At 44.5% G+C, this 21,753-nt stretch overlaps 1 protein-coding gene across 1 annotated transcript in view; it reads left to right on the top strand.

The window, feature by feature from the left end:
* ACSS1 (acyl-CoA synthetase short chain family member 1) overlaps window positions 1-21,753 on the top strand; it is a 73,120-nt gene that overhangs the window by 8,400 nt on the left and 42,967 nt on the right. Inside the window, exon 2 of the mRNA XM_033094912.1 lies at window positions 1,337-1,433. Within this exon, the coding sequence (XP_032950803.1) occupies window positions 1,337-1,433 (97 nt within the window). The remainder of the gene's footprint in view (window positions 1-1,336; window positions 1,434-21,753) is intronic.

The following is a 21,753-nucleotide window of genomic DNA, read 5'->3' on the forward strand; positions in this document are numbered from 1 at the left end:
CTTTATTAAATTTTTTGACGTATAATTTATATATCTGTTAGGAGCTGTAAAATTGAAATGATTTTTTTATTATAAAAATAAATGATAGATAAAATAACCCAAGAGGAAAAAATGTAGTACACACACACACACACACACACACACACACACTAAAGTATGTAAATATTTTTATGTGAGTTCACCCTCTCAAGAATTATGAGAACCACATGATGTTTTGGTGTCTCCCATAACTTTTGTCAGAATGGTTATCCCATTTAAAAGTCTCTGTAACTCACAGCATGGTATTTATCAGTTGGTAATAGTACCTTGTATTCATATAATAGCACTTTAACATTCAATCTTTCATTTGTTTCTGGTCATAGTCCTGTGAGTTAGACGTGATAGATAATGCAGTGCCCATTTATATAGGAGGAGATTGATTTAGAGAAGATAAGTAACTGTCCTGAAAAGAAAAATTTATATACGTGGACATTGGGGTGGCCTGAAGACCCAATAGCTATTTGTGGTGTTCACTCTCCACCCCGATGGAGAAGTGAGCGCTGGAAGCCAGGCTTTGAGGGCTGGTTGTGAGGGGCTCTGGCATTAGCCAACCAGAGCTAAGGTCACCTTGAAATCAAAAGAGTAGTGAACACAGGATGTCAGCAAATGAGCACGGTCCTACTAATCTTCAGGTTTACCGTAAATCAGCAAAACTGAACTGTTTTTGTAGGCAGTCATGTGACCTGAGGTGGGGAATGCAGCGGGAGAGGGCAGAGCCTTGTGGAAAGTGAGCATGGCGTTTCCCCATCATCGCATCACTCCTTGGAGCAGAGGCTGGTTTGTCGGGTGTTGCCTGAGAAGAGATGTGGCTCCTTGACCGGGACTGCGTCTCGACCACACATGAGAGTCCCTTGCGTGAACTGTGTGTTGAATCAGGGTGTCCTATTTGCATTAAGTATGATTTCCAACAGCTCAGGCTGCAGTGCCTAGACCCAGCTGCACATTAGTAACACCCAGGGAGCCTTGAAAACCACCAGGCCACTTGGGTCAGGGTCGCTGCGGGTGGCCTAGATGACACCAATATGTGGCTGGGATTGGGACTACTGGCAAGAAGTGCCTGCTTCAGGCTATTCACAGGGGACCCCCGTGCACCTGTGAGATCATATTTGTGTAGTGATAAGCATGTTTTCACAGGCTCTGACAGTCACCCTTCTTTTTGCAAGGAAGTCGAAACCCCACGTTTGGTGAGGGAAGGGTCCACCTCAGCACAGAGTAGTGCAAGCCACAGCAAACCAGACTCTCCCCTGATTCTGACTCTAAAAGCAAGTGTAATGTCAATAAACCTGTTTTTGTGCAGTCAACTGCTTGGATCAGCATGTTCGGAAGTCCCCGGAGAGTGTCGCTTTGATCTGGGAGCGAGATGAGCCTGGAACAGAAGTGAGGATCACCTACAGGTACCGTGTGCCCCCTGACAGCGGCATTTCAGCCTCCCACAGTGTCTCCTGGGCCTCCACATCTCTTTGCAGTAGATGCTGGTACCAGACACCGCCGCTGGGCTGTTCCCAGGAGCAGAATTGTCCAGCTTGGAGGACGTCTGGCTTTCTTGTTTACTTGGCAATACTTGGTGTATTCAGATTCCCATAGAAAGAATTGGGTCTTTGGGAACAACTATGGTGAATGTTCAAGACATAGGGGAGGCACAGCATGTGTCTGGTCCTCGGCAGGGGTCGCCTGATATCAGGGAACATGTTTCAGGTTTGAGAATGTTCTCTCACCCCAGGAAAAGAAAACATGAATGCAAGCTGAATAAAACATTAATACATGCTGGCATAATTAAACTCAGCCCACTCAGCCTCTTACTCTGAGTGCGCTTATGAGAGTTGGACAAAAATAAAACCAAGTCTTTTAAAGAGGGGGTACACCTGACATTCTTATTCTTTGATCACTTAAACAAATTCTTCACGTATTCTGTGTGCTATGCCCCCCTCTGGACCCTTTGGGATTTTGTGTAGGTGTTGGGGGTTTGAATGAACTCATCATCCAGGGACTAACTGGCTTCTTGGAAAATGCTGCCTCCTGTGGGGACTGCCCTGCTTGGGATCTCTGTGACTGGTCCCTGCAGAACATTGGGTCTCCCTCCCTTGGGGTAAAGCTCGCTTTGTTAAAGCCTCGAGTGCCATTTACAGCACTATCTCAGACCCACTATGAAACCTAGGTGGTGTATCCTTTATTACCACCTCCACTCCGCATCAAGGAGTTATGAGCGCAGTTATTCTCCCAGTGGGTGGCTTATAGCTTTTCTTTTCTGATCATTCAACAAGTTTCATTGTGTGCCACTGTATCAGGACAGGCTGGGTAGGTTGCAGTTAAGTCCCCCAGTGCATGACAGAATGTCATGGTGGTCACACTAGATTGTAATAGTCATAGAAGGCCTCTGTGAGGACGTGACATTTAAGCCGTGGTTTTATTGATAAAAAGAAGTAGCTATGAGAAGAATGGAGGAAGAACTTCCCAGGCCCATCCAGGACCCTGAGGGAAGTAAGGGTAGGTAACCCAGGAACAGAGAGAAGGGGCACGTGGCTGGGGCATTGAGAACGACGGGATGTGGTAAGGGGACTGTTCACAGAAGCAGGTCCAGACCTGGGGTCCTAAGAAGAGCAGTTCCTTTCCTGCCACTCAGGTGACTGACTGGTGGGGGCGCGGGGCACTGGGCTTCCCTAGTTTTCTGGTTATTTCTCAAAATTAGGTTTTATCACAGACCAAATTCACCAAAGATGGTAAAACTGCTCAGGTTGATTTTTGGGTACAGCAAAGTGATGTTCGTTAATATGCTGCGGCTTCTAGTGGGCACCACCCTACTTGTCCTCCCCTCTTTCCACCACCAACACCCTTAGTCATCACAGTCCATCACAGTCGTCCCAGCCAGTCTATCAACCTGTCTGCTGCTGGCCGAGCCCTGGGCCCGTACTTTTAAACCTTGGGCCCCACCCAGATGACTGAGGCAGATCTCCAGGGCCCCTGTGCCCTGGGGAGCGCTGTTCCAATATACAAACTGGGTCCACTGTTCTTTACTATTATTGACCCAACCTGATGTATGTGTGATTCTTTAGTAAAAGATTAAGACTCTGTGGGTGGGGGTGGAGGGACTAACCAACTGAATGCTGGAGATAAAGTGGGTCCAGCCACGGACTGTTTTCCTTCCATCACTGCCTCAGATGTGCCCAGTCCCTGGGGTTGGGCGGGTGGGCAGGTGAGTGATGGCTGACATTCCCTTGGCTGGGCACCCCCCATGCACATGCTGAGTGAGAGCTCATTAGTCTTCAGCAGTCTGAGCTGGGCTCAGTCAGGCCTGTTGGGATGTGTGGCTAATTGTAAACCATGGGGGAGTTTTCAGGACTGCAGCCAGTGTGTTAAAGCTGAAACAACTTTAGTTTGTGGGGACAGAGTCCCAGAGAGCAGTTTCCAGGCTCCGGCCTCGCGTGGGGGGAGGTGCTGGCTCAGGGAGTGAATGACCGTCAACTGTGACTGGTTGGCCATCAGCTGTAACCGGTTAGCCAGTTGGCTACTGATGTAACTGCGGGGCTGCGTTGATTGGTTGGTTGGTTGGCAGACAGAGAAGTGAATGCGGAAGAGAAGCCACGGACTGCGGATCGTGTGGCTACTACTGCGTGTGTCTCGCCCGGCCGCCAGAGAGAATATAGTGGTATGACTCCCCTACCTATGGCTCCGTGGGTGTTCCTTTTTGGCCTCAGCATGTCCTGCGTTCTTATGTGGGGAGTGGGAACTGAGACCCCGCAGGCCGCCCCGCACGACACATGGCACAGCCAGCAGGGTCTCCCACACGACAGAAGCAGATGGCAGATTGCGGATCGTGTGGCTCCTGCTTCCAGTATCTCCAACCCAGCCACCAGCAAAAATCTAGTGGTTTGACTCCCCTCTCTATGGCTCCGTGGGTGTTCCTTTTTGGCCTCATCATATCCTGTGTTCTTATGTGGGGAGCAGGAGCTGAGACCCTGCATGACAAGTTCCATTGCACCAGAGTAGCCCCAGGGGAGGGACAAACTTTTGAGTACAGGCAAAGTATTTATTATTTGTGGCATAGAATTAACCCCTGGTCGTTCGCAGAAAGTGAAAGCTTTCGCAGACTCTACAAAGTGGGACAATGAGAAAAGGTTTTATTAAAATTAAGGCGGAGAGAATGCCCATGGCAGTGTTTAAAGAATAAAGCTGCCACAGGTAGCAAGGAGAGAAACACTGGCAGGGGGTGGGAGTGGGGAGTCGCCAGGGCAGAATCCAGAGTCTGAGAGTGGACAGCTGCAGTAACTTCAGGTTAGCTTTCTCATATAGGAAAGGGGTTGTCGGTCAGGCAGGTCTGGTGACTGACATCCCTTCCTGGGGTCTGGTCTGTTTGAAGATGATATCTCCGGTGTGGGGACAGAGTCCCTCCCAGAGAGCAGTTTCCAGTCTCTCAGCCTCACGTGGAAAGGTGCTGGCTCGGGTATAGATGGCCATCAGCTGTGACTAGTTGGCCATCAGCTGTAACCAGTTAGCCAATTAGCCACTGATATAACTGCCATGGCTGCGTTGGTTGGTTGGCAGGCAGAAATGCAGACGGCAGATTGCGGATCATGTGGCTCCTACTTCCTGTGTCTCTCCTGGCTGCCAGTGAGACTGGGGTGCAGGAAGACCCCTTGTTGGGGTACTGGTGGATCTTTGCTTTTGTATCTCCAACCCGCCGCTAGCGAGAATGTAGCGGTATGTCTCCCCGATCTATGGCTCCATGGGTGTTCCTTTTTGGCCTCACCATACCCTGCGTTCTTATGTGGGGAGCGGGACCAGAGACCCTGCATGACATCTGGATTCCAGACTCAGGCTTGGCCATTATGGCCTGGGACTTTAATGCATTATAAATAAATACTGTAAGAAGTCATAAATTGGATTCTGGTGTCCGGTGTTACGGCACCTGAGGATTAAGAAATTGCTCTTTTCAGGTTAGGATGTTGTTAATTAATGAGGTATGAGTAGCCTCGAGAAAGGGAACAAACAGAGTTCTTCAATTAATCAGTGAGGGGAGAAACAAAGAAGAAACAGATGAATATCAGGATGGATCACACTGAAAACTGAGTCTAACTCTGGGTGGTTAGATAACGAGCTATGCAGTGAGTCAAGCTGCAGAGTAGCCGAGTCTAACTGCGTTATTGCGGTTAATTGGACCCTTACATTATTCTCTCTCCAAAAATACACAGACTTAGCCCAGGATGGTTTTATAGACGTCAGCCAGTCTTAGCACCAGATGACTATTACTATTTACTGTTTGAATAAAAAGAAAAGTGTGTGTACAGGTTGTCTATAATTACTGCTACTAAATTATATTCCTGGTCTTTTTAGGTTTTTGACATGAAATTTTCTTCGTCTTGTCTCAGACGAGAGCCACCTAAACACTAGTGCTGGCCGTCCTACTAGCATATAAACTGCCACTAAAATAAAGGGCTTTCCTGCCCAGTGTCTCATGAGGTGACACCCAAGTTGGCCCAGGACAGTCACAATCCCAAAGACCAAGTTCCAGACTTATAGCTTGAGCACTTTACAGAAACCCCGTGGGGCTGTGGTTCTCAGAGGCTGAAGTGCTGGTGGCAGTGCATTTTCCTGGGGACCATACTCTCCTTGTCTGTCTGATGTTTTGGACAATCTATCTCATTCCTCAGGTGGCTATAGCCTCTCATTCCTGGGTCTGATCAATTTTTTTGACTTGGTACATTTCTGAAGAATCATTATAGAGTTTGTAACATGAATGTGGGGACAGAGCCTCAGAAAGTAGTTTCCAGGCTCTCGGCCTCACGTGGAGGGGTGCTGGCTCGGGTAGTAGTAGGTGGCCGTCGGCTGTGGCTAGTTGACCGTCAGCTGTGGCCGGTTAGCCAATTGGCCACTGATACAACTGCCACGGCTGCGCTGGAGAGTGGAGTCGGTTGGTTGGCAGGCAGAAAAGCGGACAGCAGGTCGCACATCGTGTAAATCCAGCCTCCAGTGAGACTATAGTGGTATGACTTCCCGACCTATGGCTCCGTGGGTGTTCCTTTTTGGCCTCGCCACATCCTGTGTTCTTATGTGGGGAGCGGGAGCTGAGACCCCGCAGGCCACCCTGCATGACAATGAACCAACAATTCCTGCCCCAACAACTGTTAGTAACACCTTGCAAGAATCGCCACTGTTTGCCACATGTCTAGGCAGACATTCATGTACATGCCCATGGGGGTGTGTGTGTATATATATCTCTATGTATCTATATAGATATATATATAGAAAGATAGATACAGATATAGATATACATATTGTATGTATGTATATATATGCACACAAAGGGTGCCAAAAACATGTATACACATTTTGAGAAAGGAAAAAAAAACTATTAAAATTGTAATACTCAATATATACAGGTAACAAAAGATGAATACAAGTCATATATATACATTTGTTTGGCACCCTCGATATATATGTGTGTGTGTATACACCATGTGTACCTGCACGCATACATTTTAAACATGCTCATTCTCCAAGGCATGTTTCCACAACCTGCTTAGTGTTCAAGGATCTGTCCTGGAAACATTCTCCAGGTAGCAGGCATGGCTCTGCTTCTTGCTCTGTTAGTTTTGCCTGTATTACTTAGCTCTTGCCTGTGGCTACACTCTCATGTTGCCTTAAGTGTCTGCCATTCTGAATACTGATGTGTATTTGTAACCTTACCTCCCTCAGGTGGGGGAGGCCTGGAGGGTTGGATTTGGGAACCTTGGGGAGGCCTCCAAGTCCTCATCCTGTCCCCACCCTTCTTGCCCCATCAGGTCCTTCTCTCTGTGACACCAGCTGGCACCAGTTTTGAGGCGCACCCTGCCAGATGGGCTGAGGCTGCCAGGAGGGGGTTCCTCAGCAATGCGGGTAGGCCTGGGAGGAGAACCTCACGGGTTTTTTGAGCTTCCTCCTTCAGAAGCGTAGTGCTCACTTCCTGATGGGAAGCAAAGGGGCAGGAGCACTTTCCTTGGCAGGGATCAGCCTGGGATTGTTTGCACACATCCCCATGGGAACAGGGCAGCCTGTGACCTATGGCAGGAGCCAGGGCCCAAGGGCCTCCGCAGCCCGATTTCAGAGGTGTGTTCAGGGATGGCCTGAGGAAGCTGCTCTCTCTTAGTGAACCAGCAGGACTACAAACGCTGGGCCCTTCTTGCACCTGAGGCTGGACCTGTGGGCCTGATGCCTGATAACCTAGATGGCTCCTGAAAGCTTTGTGGCCAGATAGCACCTTGAGTGTCACTCTTTCCAATTGTCCACATGAGCTCCTCCAGCATGGTGCCTGTTTTACAAGATTGTCCTTCACATGTAGTTCAGATTGGCAGATTTCAGAGACCCTTGGGGATGGGATGTGGAGAAATACAGATCTCTTTCCTTCAGGAAGGTGGTAGTGGGGTCTCGGGTAGATTCATGAGGTCAAGACCACTTGCCTGCCTACAGCCCATGGTGTGGGCCAGGAATGTCCAAGCTGGGGATGGACTCCAGGCATGGAGTACAGCAGACAGGCCCTGTGGTTGGTCGTGGCTATCCCTGCACAGAGGGCCTTCATCCCAGGAGGTAGGCATGGGTCCCCAGAAACCGGAGAGAGCAGGCTGTGGGTGCCATGCTGATGGTATTTACCAAGGCTCTTAACCAGCTCATCTTTTGCCTGAAGTTCTTTGAAGAGAGGTTTGAACTTCAACCTGAGTCCAGATGTGGGAGCCAGTTGAGCCTGCAGCCTGGAGGCACCTCTCCCAGAGTCATTTAATTGAGCTATAACATGTTTTAACCATGGAAGCATTATGGACCTCAGCATCCTCATCAGTCTCTAGGGATTAGTAGAGACCAGCGCTGTTCCAACACTAGTGGGCATGGGGCAGTGCATTGTGTCACTCCCAGCATCACAAATGCAGAGCAGCAGAGCTGGTCATCAATGCTGCACTAGGAAGGGCAGGGGTTGTATTGTGTGTGCCCCCTTGTGAGCTGAGTGTAGTTATCACTCTGAGTTGAGCCTCTGGAGGGGGGATTTCTGTGGTTGTTTCATCTGGACTTTCTTATGGGGGTGTGTGCACAGTGAGGAGTCCCTGTCCAGAGGAACAGGAGGGACATCAGGCACCCCTCCACCCTGCCTGCCTCAGAGCTCAGGTAGGCACCAAGGGGATGGCTTTCTTCCTGGGTGTGCTAGACCAGCATTGGGTGTCACTGAGACTTGATGCAGCCTAGTGCCTAATGTGGACGGCCCACCAGGAATATAAGATAGGGCCTAGCCCTTTGGAGTGCCCCTCTGTCTGGGGCAGCTAGACCAGCACACATGGGCAGAGGGAGCCAGAGACAACTCCCCCAAACGCTTGTCTGTGTCCCTGACCCTAGGTGCCTTCAAACCTGACCGTTTATTAAAATCACAGAAGTGGCAGGTCCTTGTGGATGCCAGCTGTAGGAAGCAGGAAGTCTTACCACGGACACCTGGTTGAGAAGGCTCTGGGGCGTCCTGCAGAGGGTTGGGTTTTAAGAGGCAGATTAGGGAAAGGCATGCTAATGGAGGCAGAGGGGGCAATGGCAGGTGAGCACCCTGTTCTTTATATTCCACGTATAAGTGAGATCATATGGTATTTGTCTTTCTCAGTCTGACTTATTTCACTTGGCATTTTATCTTCTAGGTTCATCCATTTTATTGCAAATGGTAAGATTTCAATCTTTTTTGTGGCACAATTTCTTTATCCAATCATCTGTCTCTCTCTCTTTTTAAAATTTTTATGGAGGAATATTGGGGAACAGTGTGCTTCTCTCCAGGACCCATCAACTCCAAGTCAAGTTGTTGTCCTTCAATCAGTAAAGTCGTTGTCCTTCAGTCTAGTTACGGGGCGGAGGGGGGGGAATGTGGGAATTGAACCAGCAACCTGTTGTTAAGAGCTCTCATTCTAACCAACTGAGCCATCCGGCTACCCCACTGGCAGCTCAGTGGCAGCTTGTTGTCTTCAATCTAGTTGTGGAGGGTGCAGCTCACTGGCCCATGTGGGAATCGAACTGGCAACCCTGTTGTTAAGAGCTCGCGCTCTAACCAACTGAGCCATCTGGCTGCCTCCAGTCATCTCTTGATGAGCATTTCAGTTGTTTCCATATCTTGGCTATTGTGAACAGTGCCGCCGCAGTAAACATAAGGGTGCATATATTTTTTCAAATTAGTGTTTTGGATTTCTTTGGATAAATACTCAGGAGTGGAATTGCTGTGTCATAAGGTAGTTCTATTTTTAATTTTTTGAACCTCCATACAGTCTTCCACAGTGGCTCTACCAATATGTAGTCCCACCCATAGTGCACAAGGTTTCCTTTTTCTTGTTGTTTGTTGATTTATTGATTTTTTTTGATGATAGCCATTCTGACAGGAGTGAGGTCTGTTTTCACTGTGGTTTTTATTTACATTTTCTGATGATCAGTGACATTGAGCATCTTTTCATGTCTATTGGCCATCTGTATGTCCTCTTTGGAGAAGTGTCTGTTCATGTTTTGGAGAAATGTCCTCTGCCCATGTTTTAATTGGATTGTGTGTGTGTGTGTGTGTGTGTGTGTGTGTGTGCGCGCGTGCTGCATTGTATGAGTTTTTAATAAATTTTGGATATTAACCCCTTATCAGATGTATTATTGGCAAATATCTTTTCCTGTTCAGTAGGATGTCTTTTTGTTTTGTTGATGGTTTCCTTTGCTATGAAAAAAACTTTTTAGTTTGATGTAGTCCTGTTTGTTTATTCTTTCTTTTGTTTCCCTTGCTAGAGGAGATATATAAGTAAAAATATTACTAAGCGTAATGTCTGACAGTTTATTTCCTATATTTTCTCCTGGGAGTTTTGTGGTTTTGGGTCTTATATTTAAGTCTTTAATCCATTTTCAGTTTATTCTTGTATATGGTGCAATAAGGTGGTTCAGTTTCTTTTTTTTTTTTTTTTTGCATTTCTTTGTCCAGTTTTCCCAGCACCATTTATTGAATAGACTGTCTTTACCCCCATGTAAATTTTTGCTACCTTTTTCAGAGATTAAATGACCACATAGGCATGGATTTATTTCTGGGCTCTCTATTCTTTACTGTTGATCTATGTGTCTGTTTTTATGCCAATACCATGCTGTTTTGATTACTATGACTTTGAAGTATAATTTGATAGCAGGTAGCATGATACCTCCAGCTTTGTTCCTCATTCTCAGGATTGTCATGGCTATTCAAGGTCTTTTATGGTGTCATATAAATTTTAGGGTAACTTGTTCTAGTTCTGTGAAAAATGCCATTGGTATTTTGATAGAAATTGCATTGAATCTACAGATTGCTTTGGGTAATATGGACATTTTAACTGTTCTTCCTATCCATGAGCGTGGTATATGTTTCCATTTATTTGTATCTTTAATTTCTCTCTTCAATGTCTTATAATTTTCTGAGTACAGGTCTTTTAGTTCCTTGGTTAATTTTATTCCTAAGCATTTCATTTTTTTTGATGTAATTGTAAATGGGATTGTTCTCTTAAATTCTCTTTCTGATAGTCTGTTATTAGTATACAAAAATGCATCCAATTTCTGAATATTAATTTTGTATCCTGCTACTTTACCAAATTCATTTATCAGTTCTAATACTTTTTTGGTGGAATCTTTTCGGTTCTTTATATGTAGTTATCATGTCATCTGCAGGTAACGACAGTTTTACTTCTTTCCCATTTGGGTGATTTTTTTTTTCTTGTCTGATTATTGTGGATAGGACTTCAAGTATTGTGTTGAATAAAAGTGATGAAATTGGGCATCCTTGTCTTGTTCCTGATCTTAAGGAGTATGCTTTTAGCATTTCCCCATTGAGTATGATATTAGCTGTGGGTTTGTCATGTGGGACCGTTTTTATGTTGAGGTATTTTCCCTCTATTCCCACTTTGCTGAGAGTATTTATCATAAACGGATGCTGGATTATTTTTTTTAATTTATTGGGGTGACAATTGTTAGTAAAATTACATAGATTTCAGGTGTACAATTCTGCATTACATCATTTATAAATCCCATTGTGTGTTCACCACCCGGAGTCAGTTCTCCTTCCATCACCATATATTTGATCCCCCTTACCCTCATCTCCCACCCTCCACCACCCTTACCCTCTGGTAACCACTAAACTATTGTCTGTGTCTATGAGTTTTTGTTTCTCATTTGTTTGTCTTGTTCTTTTGTTGTTTTTGGTTTACATACCACATATCAGTGAAATCATATGGTTCTCTGCTTTTTCTGTCTCACTTATTTCGCTTAGCATTATAATCTCAAGATCCATCCATGTTGTCACAAATGGTCCTATCTCACCTTTTTTTACCGCCGAATAGTATTCCATTTTATATATATATACCACAACTTCTTTATCCATTCATCTATGGAAGGACATTTTGGTTGTTTCCATCTCTTGGCCACCGTAAATAAAGCTGCAATGAACATTGGAGCACAAGGGTCTTTATGGATAAATGTTTTCAGGTATTTTGGGTAGATACCCAGGAGAGGGATTGCTGGGTCATACGGTAATTCTATTTGTAATTTTTTGAGAAACCTCCACACTGCCTTCCATAACGGCTGTACCAGTCTGCATTCCCACCAGCAGTGTATGAGGGTTCCTTTTTTTCCACAGCCTCTCCAACACTTGTTACTATTTGTCTTGTTGATGATAGCCATTCTGACTGGGGTGAGGTGATATCTCATTGTGGTTTTTATTTGCATTTCTCTGATGATTAGTGATGGTGAGCATTTTTTCATATGTCTATTTGCCATTTGTATGTCCTCTTTGGAGAAATGTCTCTTCAGGTCCTCTGCCCATTTTTCAATTGGGTTGTGTTTTTTTTTTTTTTGGTGAGTTGCATGAGTTCCTTGTATATTTTGGATATTAGCCCCTGATTGGTGACACTGTTTGCAAACATCTTCTCCCATTCAGTTGGTTGCCTCTTTATTTTGTCGATGGTTTCGTTTGCTGTGCAGAAGCTTTTAAGTTTGATATAGTCCCATTCATTTATTTTAGCTTTTACTTCCCTTGCCTTTGGAGTCTAATTCATAAAACACTCTTTGAACCCAAGGTCCGTAAGTTCAGTACCTATGTTTTCTTCTATGCAGTTTATTGTTTCAGGTCTTATGCTTAAGTCTTTGATCCCTTTTTAATTAATTTTGGTGCATGGTGACAGATAGCAGTCCAGTTTCATTCTTTTGCATGTGGCTTTCGAATTCTCACAGCACCATTTATTGAAGAGGCTGCCTTTTCTTCATTGTATGTTTTTTCCTTCTTTGTCAAAATTTATCTGTCCATATTTATGGGGGGGTTATTTCTGGGTTCTCAATTCTATTCCATTGGTCTACGTGTCTGTTTTTCTGCCAATACAATGCTGTTTTTGTTGATTATTGTTGCCCTGTAGTACAAACTAAAGTCAGGGAGTGTAATATCTCCAGCATTGTTCTTTTTTCTTAAGATTGCTTTGGCTATTCGGGATCTTTTGTAGTTCCATACAAATCTGATGACTTTTCTATTTCTTTAAAAAATGCCACTGGGATTTTGATGGGGATTGCATTAAATCTGTATATTGCTTTGGGTAATATGGCCATTTTAACTATGTTGATTCTTCCAATCCATGAGCAAGGAATGTCTTTCCATTTCTTTGTGTCTTCTTCAATTTCTTTTAAAAATGGCTTGTAGTATTCAGCATATAGTTCTTTCACATCCTTGGTTAAGTTTATTCCTAGGTATTTTATTCTTTTTGCTGCAATTGCAAAAGGAAATTTTTTTTTTAAATTTTTTTTCTGAGATTTGATTGTTAGTATACAGGAATGCAATGGACTTTTTGTACGGTGATTTTGTAGCCAGCCACATTATTGTATTTGTTGATTGTTTCTAGTAGCTTTTTGGTGGAGACTTTAGGGTTTTCTATATACAGCATCATGTCATTTGTAAAGAGTGATAATTTAACTTCTTCATTCCCAATTTGGATGCCTTTTATTTCTTTCTCTTGCCTGATTGCTCTGGCGAGGACTTCCAACACTATGTTGAAAAGCAGAGGTGATAGGGGACAGCCCGGTCGTGTTCCTGAACGTAGAGCAAAGGGCTTCAGTTTTTCACCATTAATTAATTATGAGATTAGCTGAGGGTTTGTCACATATGGCCTTTATTATGTTAAGGTATTTTCCTTCTTTACCTATTTTATTAAGTGTTTTAATCATAAATGGATGTTGTATCTTGTCAAATGCTTTTTCTGCATCAATTGATATAATCATATGATTTTTGTCCTTTATTTTGTGTATGTGATGTATCACATTGATGGATTTGCGTATGTTGGACCTTCCTTGTGCCCCTGGGATGAACCCCACTTGGTCGTGATGAATAATCTTTTTAATGCATTGTTGCATTCGATTTGCTAGAATTTTGTTTAGGATTTTTGCATCTGTATTCATCAGAGATATTGGTCTGCAGTTTTCTTTTTTTGTGTTGTCCTTACCAGGTTTTGGTATCAGGATAATGATGGCCTCATAAAATGAGTTAGGGAGTAATGTCTCTTCTTCAATTCTTTGGAAGAGTTTGAGCAGGATTGGTATTAGATCCTCTTTAAAGTTTGGTAGAATTCACTAGTGAAGCCATCTGGTCCCGGACTTTTTCTTTTGGGAAGGTTTTGGATGACTGATTCAATTTTGTTACTGGTGATCGGTCTGTTTAGATTTTCCAGTTCTTCATGGTTCAGCCTAGGAAGACTATATGTTTCTAAGAACTTGTCCATTTCTTTCAGGTTATTGAATTTGGTGGCATATAGTCCTTCATAGTGTTCTTGGGTGATCCTTTATATTTCTGTGGCATCCATGATAACTTTCCCTTTTTCATTTCTGATTTTATTTATTAGTGTCTTCTCTCTTTTTATCTTAGTGAGCCTAGCCAATGGTTTGTCAATTTTGTTAATCTTTTCAAAGAACCAGTTCTTTGTCACGTTAATTGTTTCTATTGTCTTTTAGTTCTCTATTTCATTTAGTTCTGCTCTGATTTTTATTGTTTCCTTTCTTTTGCGGACATTGGGTTTCATTTGTTCTTCTTTTTCTAGTTCTTTAAGGTGGAAAGTGAGGTTATTTATTTGGGATTTTTCTTGTATCTTGAAATAGGCCTGTAATGTTATAAGTTTCCCTCTTAAAACTGCTTTCGCTGCATCCCAAAAATTTTGGTAGGATGTATTTTCATTCTCATTTGTTTGTATGTATCTTTTGATCTCTCCTCTTATTTCTTCTTTGACCTGGTCGTTCTTTAAAGGTATGTTGTTTAATCTCAATGTATTTATGGTATTTCCTGCTTTCTTTTTGCAGTTGATATCCAATTTCAAAGCCTTGTGATCAGAGAATATGCTTGGTATGATTTCAGTCTTCTTAAATTTGCTGAGGTTAGTTTTATGTCCCAATAGATGGTCTATCCTTGAGAATGTTCCATGTACACTAGAAAAAAATGTATAGTCTGGTGTTTTAGGATGAAGTGCTCTATAACTGTCAATTATGTCCATTTCATCTAATGTGTCATTTGGGGCTGATATTTCATTGTTTATTTTCTGTTTGGATGATCTATCCATAGCTGTCAATGATGTATTTAGGTCCCCTAGTATAATTGTGTTTTGGTCAATTTCTCTTTTAAGTTCTCTTAGTAGTTGCTTGGTATATTTCGGTGCTCCCTGATTGGGGGCATAAATCTTGATGACTGTTATATCTTTTTGTTGTATAGTCCCCTTTACCATTATGAAATGTCCATCTTTGTCTCCTGTTATCTTTTTCACCCTGAAGTCTGTTTCGTCTGATACCAGTTGGCTACACCTGATTTTCTCTGGATACCATTTGCTTGGAGTGTCAATTTCCACCCTTTCACTTTGAGTCTATGCTTGTCCTTGTAGCTGAGATGCGTCTCTTGGAGACAGCATATGGTTGGGTTTAGTTTTTTGATCCAATCTGCTACTCTGTGCCTTTTTATTGGTGAGTTCAGTCCATTTACATTTAGGGTGATTATTGATATGTGAGTATTTCCTGTCATTCTGTCTTTAGTTTTCTGGTACGATTGTGTCTCCATGGTTTCTGTGACTTTTTGTTGTTGTCTGTTATTTCTGTTTGGTGGTATTCTATGATGTTTCCCTCTGTTTCTTCTTTTATTACAGTATCTGTTTCAGTTCTGGATTATTTTTGAGTTGTTACCATTAAGTTTATGTAAAAGAAGGTTTGATATGTAGAGTATTCCATTTTCTTCAGCACGCCTACTTTCTCCATTCTCATATTACGGTTCAGGCCCTTATTCTCCCCTTGTTCATGTTTTGGTTGCCACAAATTGTCCCTGTTGATGGTGGTCGAATAGCCTCTTTTAGTATTTCTTGTAGTGCAGTTCTTGTATTAGAAAATTCGCTCAGCTTCTGTATGTCTGGAAAGGTCTTTATTCCTCTTTCATATCTAAAGGATATCTTTGCTGGATATATTATTCTTGGCTCATAATTTCTCTCTTTCAATAGTTTGAATATTTGATTCTACTCCCTCCTGGCTTGTAGAGTTTCTGCTGAGAAATCGGAGGATAATCTATTGGGCTTTCCTTTGTAGGTTATCGTCTTCTTTTTCCTGGCTGCCTTCAGGATTCTTTCTTTGTCGTTGATTTTTGACAGCTTCAATACAATGTGCCTTGGAGAAGGCCTGTTGTGGTTGAGGTAATTAGGTGTTCTATTTGCTTCTTGGATTTGAGGATCCAGTTCTTTTCACAAGTTTGGGAAGTCCTCATCGACTATTTTTTGAATGTACTCTGTTCCCTTCTCCCTTTCTTCTCCTTCTGGTATGACCATTATTCTTATATTGCTCCTTCTGATGGAGTCTGAAAGTTCTTGTAGAGTTCTTTCATTTCTTGTAAGTCTCAAGTCTCTTTCTTCTAACATCTGTGTCATTTCCAAGTTTCTATCTTCGATGTCAGTGATTCTTTCCTCCATCTGGTCAACTCTACTTACTAAGCTGGCTATTTCATTCTTAATTTCTTCTATTAAGTTCTTAATCTCCAGAAATTCTATTTGGTTCTTTTTTAAAATGTCAATCTCTTTGGTAAAATGTTTATGTTGTTCTTTGATTGTGTTTCTGAGTTCATTAAACTGCCTTTCTGTGTTTTCTTGCATCTCATTGAGTTTTTTCAGAACTGCAATCTTGAATCTCTGTCATTTAAGTCACACATTTCCATATCTTTAAGTTCATTTTTTGGTGACTTTTCATTTTCTTTCTGAACTGTCTTGTTGCCTTGCTTATTCATGGTAATTAATGATTTATTATTTCTCTTCCTAGACATCTACAGGAGTGGGTTCTGCAACAGGTTGATAGGAAGAGGTGTTTCTTTTTTTTTCCAGTATGTGTTAGTAGAATGTTTTATTTTCTCTCTGACTGCATTCCTTTTTTCTCTCTCACACTGTAGTGTTATGTTTTCTCTGCACTGTCCAGCTTCTCACACAATGTGGGGATTCCCTGGAAGGTGGACTTCTCCTCTGTTAACAGTTCACCTGGGTCATAGGGCACCACGTCCCTGTGGGTATGCAGAGAGCTTTTGAAGTTCCAAAGCTCTTCCTTCACCAGATTCAGAGCCCCTGCATTTCAGCAGTTCTGTTCACTCCTGCAGGGATCCGCCCAGATAGGTGGGGGCAGGGTCGGGGTTAGTTGTGAGAGGTGGCCCAGAGCAATGGAGGCAACCACCACCACTGCCAGTCCTGGTTCCACAGCTTCCTCCCCTTTTCCGGAACTAGTTGGGCTGCGAATCTGTGTCTGCAGACCATAGTTCTCAGAACTGCAAATATTCTGTTCTTTTTATTTGACACTGCTACTGTTCAGCTTCTAGCACTAGGCAGGTGGGGGCAGGGTGAGCTCTGGGAGGGTCGGGAGGTGGCGGCTAGTCTCAGTGCCTAAGGCTTCCATTGTCTCCTTGGCCGTGAGGCCTTAAACCACCGTTTTCAGTCCTCCTCCCTCAGTCCTTGCCCCAAGGTCTCTGCTGTGAGCGTTTTTTTTCAGCCGTGTTGTGTGCTGTTCCCTCAGCCCTGTGGGCCATAAACGGAGCCGTAGCAGTCCGAGTTCTTCCCTCTCTTGCATCTGCGGTTTTTCTGGGATGCAGCGAGCTCGGAGCACTGAGCTAGGTCTGTGTCCTGTGCCCAAGCGGCCCCATTTCTGCACTTCTCCCTTCTCTCCTCCCATGATCACACAATTTTCCCACCTTTAGGTGAATTCAGTAGTGAGACTCTTCGTCTTGCCTGTCTGCTGTGCAGGGAGCCATTTATGGAGTTATTGTTTTTCAGTTTGTTGTAAATTCCAGGGGAGATTTCCAGAGGCTCACTCACGCTGCCATTTTGATGACGTCCCTCCTAATTGCCATTTTGGATCTTCTCATCTTTTCATATCTCACTTCACCTTTCTGACCCTCAGTTTTCCCCTCCGCAAAATTGAAACACACTTCTCCACTAGGTGGCTGAGTGTAAGCAGGACATGGGGCATGAAAGCCCAGAAGTGTCTGGGAGGATGAGGGTCCATTTTAGCTGTAGGTCAGGATTAGCTGTAGGGAGGTCAGCAGAGGATTTCAGATTTGACAAGGAGTAGGGGACAGGCTGGTCCTGTGGCTGCTGGGGCCGAGAGGAGGGGGTACCATTTTTAGGGTGTGGACTTTACCTCCAGAGAACAATCTCTTGTCAGCTGACAGGCAGCTCCTCCCTCTTCTTATGCACCTTTGCACCTTGCTCTTTCCTCACCTCCAAAGTAATTATTTTAGTGAGTGAGCTCCTTCATTAAAATATTGTGGCAATTGAGGGCAAGGATCACTAACTGGGATAATGAGGTTGATGGGTGGAGTGATTGGCCACCTATGATGCATGGCACAGTTGTTTGTTCAGTGGGCTCCCTGGGGGGTAGGGCCATGGTGAGGCCAGGCTTCTGTGTTGTGTACTGGCTTTCCGCCTAGGAGCAATATGCATGCTGACTCCCAGAATCCCATAGAAACCTTGGATCATACTGGTTTTAAAGATTTTCCTTAAGACTTTGGATCCTGATGTTGAAACTGGGAAGTGTTTTCAAGCTTTTCTTTACATGATCATTTATTTTTCTTTGTCTTTCTTTGGGGCAAGCTAAAAGTCTTGGAATTTCACATTTTAGAATGGCCACATCTTGGGACTGCAGCAAGAATGACCCACACTGACCGAGTCTATTTGTATGTCCAGGCAAACCTTCTTGATGGGGACTGTCTGAGCAGAGTGGCAGAGGCTTACTTGGGGGAGCATATATAAGCACCTCCGTTGGAGTTGTATCCCTGCTTTTGTGAAGACCCTTTGCCATCAGGAGGTGTTGGGGAGCTGGTTGGGTTGTGGGAGGTGAAGGGGCACATTCTGGTGAGTGGAGGATGTAGGCTCCAGGGTGCAGGTGGGGGCTGACAACTGCTTATGGGGTGGGGGTGGGATTGTGTGGGCTCTGGGGTGGGTGGGAGGAAGAGCACAGGCTCCGCTGCCAGTGGTACTTGGAACTGAGTCTTCTAAGACAGAGCTTTGTTGGTCTTGTTTGTGTTTCCCCTTCTGCTTCTGGAAGCTCAAGACAGTGGGGTAAACCTGACTCATAGATTTGCAGTGGGCCATGCTGTGGGGCTACACTGCCCTGCCTGGTGTCTGGTCCCCATCAGGACCTGTCTGGGACAAGGGACACCAGGAATGACTCTTAGGAAGGTTGTGGTAACAATCCTGCAGCCAGGCTAGGAATACCTGTCTTTCTGAAGTCATGGTTGATCCTGTGGCCTGGGGGCAGCCCCTGGTTGATGGGGCAGGAGTTCACACTGATGATCTTCTTTCATATTCATGGTGGCCCTTGGTTTTAAAGCCCAGGATCTGATACCCAGAGATCTTCAGGAACACTCAAACTCACCCAGCAGGAAAGGCAAGAAACAGGGTTTGAACTCAGATTTGCTTGGCTCTTTTTGCTGAGAAACCTGAGTCTTCCATTCCCATATAAGGGAGGAGGTGGAGGCATGAATTGGGACTCTGCTGCTCTGTAGCACTAACTTCATGACAGGCCCAGAGGCCTGTGTGCAGGGGCTGAACTCTGCTGTGTGCCCTTTCACTGACCAGGGTGATGTGTTCCCGATGTCAAGTCCTTGGCTACTCACCAGCTGGGGAGGCAAGGTTACATCAATGCCAGGGGCTCTACGTGGCCTGGAGGAGGGGTAAGGCACAGCTCAAGGAAGATGCCGGACCAAGGGCTGTGGAGTCCTGGTGCGATTGTGGGGTAGTGAGAAGTAAAGAATGCACATGCTCGAGAGGCCCTGTAGGCCTTAGGATGACTGGAAGCAAGGGGGGCATCACTGTGGATACCAGAGGAAGGGTATTGGGTGGGTGCTGGAGGCTTCTCAGGACAGGTGCTGCCCTGCCTGGCACTTCCTTACCACTTTTTCTCCTGGCTCTCCCTGTGGCTGTCTCAGACCTCATCTGAATGTGGTAACAGCTTGGGGTTGGGGTGGGTGAGAGGCTTGACAATTTCCTGTCAGCTAATATAGTCAAACTTCCTCTGAGAAGCCCAGAGTGAGGTTTCTGTGCCATTGGCAAATGGGAGAGGAGGGATTCATGTGCTCTCTGGGCTGACATAGTCCCTTTCTCCTTGCTGGTTCTGTTCAGAAGGGGGCTTGGAGGAAAAGCTTTGACTGAGTTGATGCATTTGGGCATGGAATTTGAAGAGGTTAGGTGGGGTCTTACAGATGCAAACATCTTCAGAAGTTCCCTGTGGTCTACGAACATGCTCGAGCTTTAGTGATATGTCACTCTGGTAGGATCCAAAGCAGTGATTTCTAGCCCAGGTGTGCCTGAGTCTCCTGGGGAGGTTTCCAACAACACAACACTGAGACCCTCCTTGGGCCCTGCAATCAGGATCTCTTGGTGGGGCCTGGGAATCTGTATTGAAAATTCATCTCTGGTAATATGGTGAGAATATATTTGTTAGGATTCAGTTGCAGAAAAGGGGAATCACTGTCACCCTTTTAAACAGAAAGAGAGTTTATACTGGGTGCTTACAAAGCCACTGGATGTGGAAGAGCAGCTTCTGGGTGGACTCCAGCCTTCACCTCTGGCACAATCAGAATGGACTCAGGAGACCCACAGACAGTGCTGGCTTCCAAACACATTGCTATGGCTTTGGTCCATGGGTCAGGAAACCACGTTTATTGCTGGTTCAGCTGCCTCCTAGCACCCTTGAAACTAGTGGAACCTCTCCAGGGAAAAGCCAGCATCTCCCGACTGTACTGGGAGGCAGCAAGGCAGCAGCCCAATATGCAACTGCTCCTGCGTACAGCTAGCTGCCTGGTGCAACTTGAGTCACACGCAGAAGCTCATGTGTGAGGCAACTTGAGTTGGCGGATGTACCCTGGGGAGGATGGCCTGCATGCTGAGTGAGACAATGCCATAGCGACAGCAGGCAGGACAAGTCTAAGATGAGTATGTGGACCTGATTCTGGTTGATGCATGGATGGTTGACTGTTACAAAGTAGCGACTAGGTCTGTATCTGCTCAGATCCTAGGCTGCTTGGGTGAGGCCTGGTGGTCCCTCCTCTAGTGCAGGTGACCAGAACCTCAAAGTCACTCCCATGTGCACCACAGCTGTTCAAATTCTGCACTAAGGCTCTGTAACGTAGTGCTTCTACAAGGGTGGGCCCGTCATGATGTAGACTCATTGCAGATTCATTGGCCACTTTCTAAAAGGACAGTCTTCTAGCCTTACATTATAAATCCATTACTTTTTCTAAACTTTACAAGTAAATTGTGGATAGTTTTCCATCTAATGTTTCACATGAGGAGGTCTTTGGCATGTTAACAGCTGGTGCAAATGGGGGCACTTTGGTGGAACTGCAGAAGGGTGCCCTTTCCAAAGAGGTGTGAGGCCTGGCGTGGACTCTAGTGTCTTGGGGCTAGTGCCTTGGATCACGGCCGAGCTGCGCAACCATTTGCAGTGGCCCTGGTGACAGGGCTGTCATGGAGCGTATCTGAGAGTGCTTTCTGCCTCTGACCCAGGGCACAGGAGTGGAGCCTGTGGAAGCTCAATTTCTGAATTTATGTAGAACTCAATGCCTTAAACCCAGGGTCAGGGGGACTGTGTGGCCTGGAAAAGGAGTTGACTTGTTTTGTAAATGTCTCATCACTATGTTGTATTCCTGAAACGAATACATTGTATTTCAGCTGTAATTGAAAAGTAAATTAGAAAGGAAAGGAAGTAATTTGGAGAAGAATAAAAGAGGCATGCTTTTTGCTCCTTTCCTTCCTTCCAAGTGAACGACTTTCACTTTTATTATCAATTATTTATTTATTATTAAATAATTATTGAGTAAAATGAATTAAATAATTAACAATGATTGTGTTTATGTAGGAAAAAATTGAAATGACCTTTAAGGACAGTCTCAGTGGGGGGGTCACAGGCTGCTTTTGGGGTGCTGAAGGTGCCTGGGTAGTGTCTTGTGTTGCAGGGGCTCCTCCTTCCAACTCCTGGCTCAGTCATTCAGTAAATCATGTTGGTAGCTAGAAATCAACCATGGTGGGAGTATTTACACTATAATAATTTGCAAATGTTGCAAAAGTCACGGCTTTCTTCCCTGAGAAAACTGGTTGTTAAACATTTGCTAACACAACAGTGGGTTATATGAGCCTTTTTTTTTCTTTTTTCCTTTTTTTTTTTTTTTTTTTTTTTAGCAGTTTTATGTTTCTCCAAGCCATGACC

Source organism: Rhinolophus ferrumequinum, chromosome 23, assembly GCF_004115265.2.
Source record: "Rhinolophus ferrumequinum isolate MPI-CBG mRhiFer1 chromosome 23, mRhiFer1_v1.p, whole genome shotgun sequence".
In the NCBI taxonomy this organism is placed as follows: domain Eukaryota; kingdom Metazoa; phylum Chordata; class Mammalia; order Chiroptera; family Rhinolophidae; genus Rhinolophus; species Rhinolophus ferrumequinum.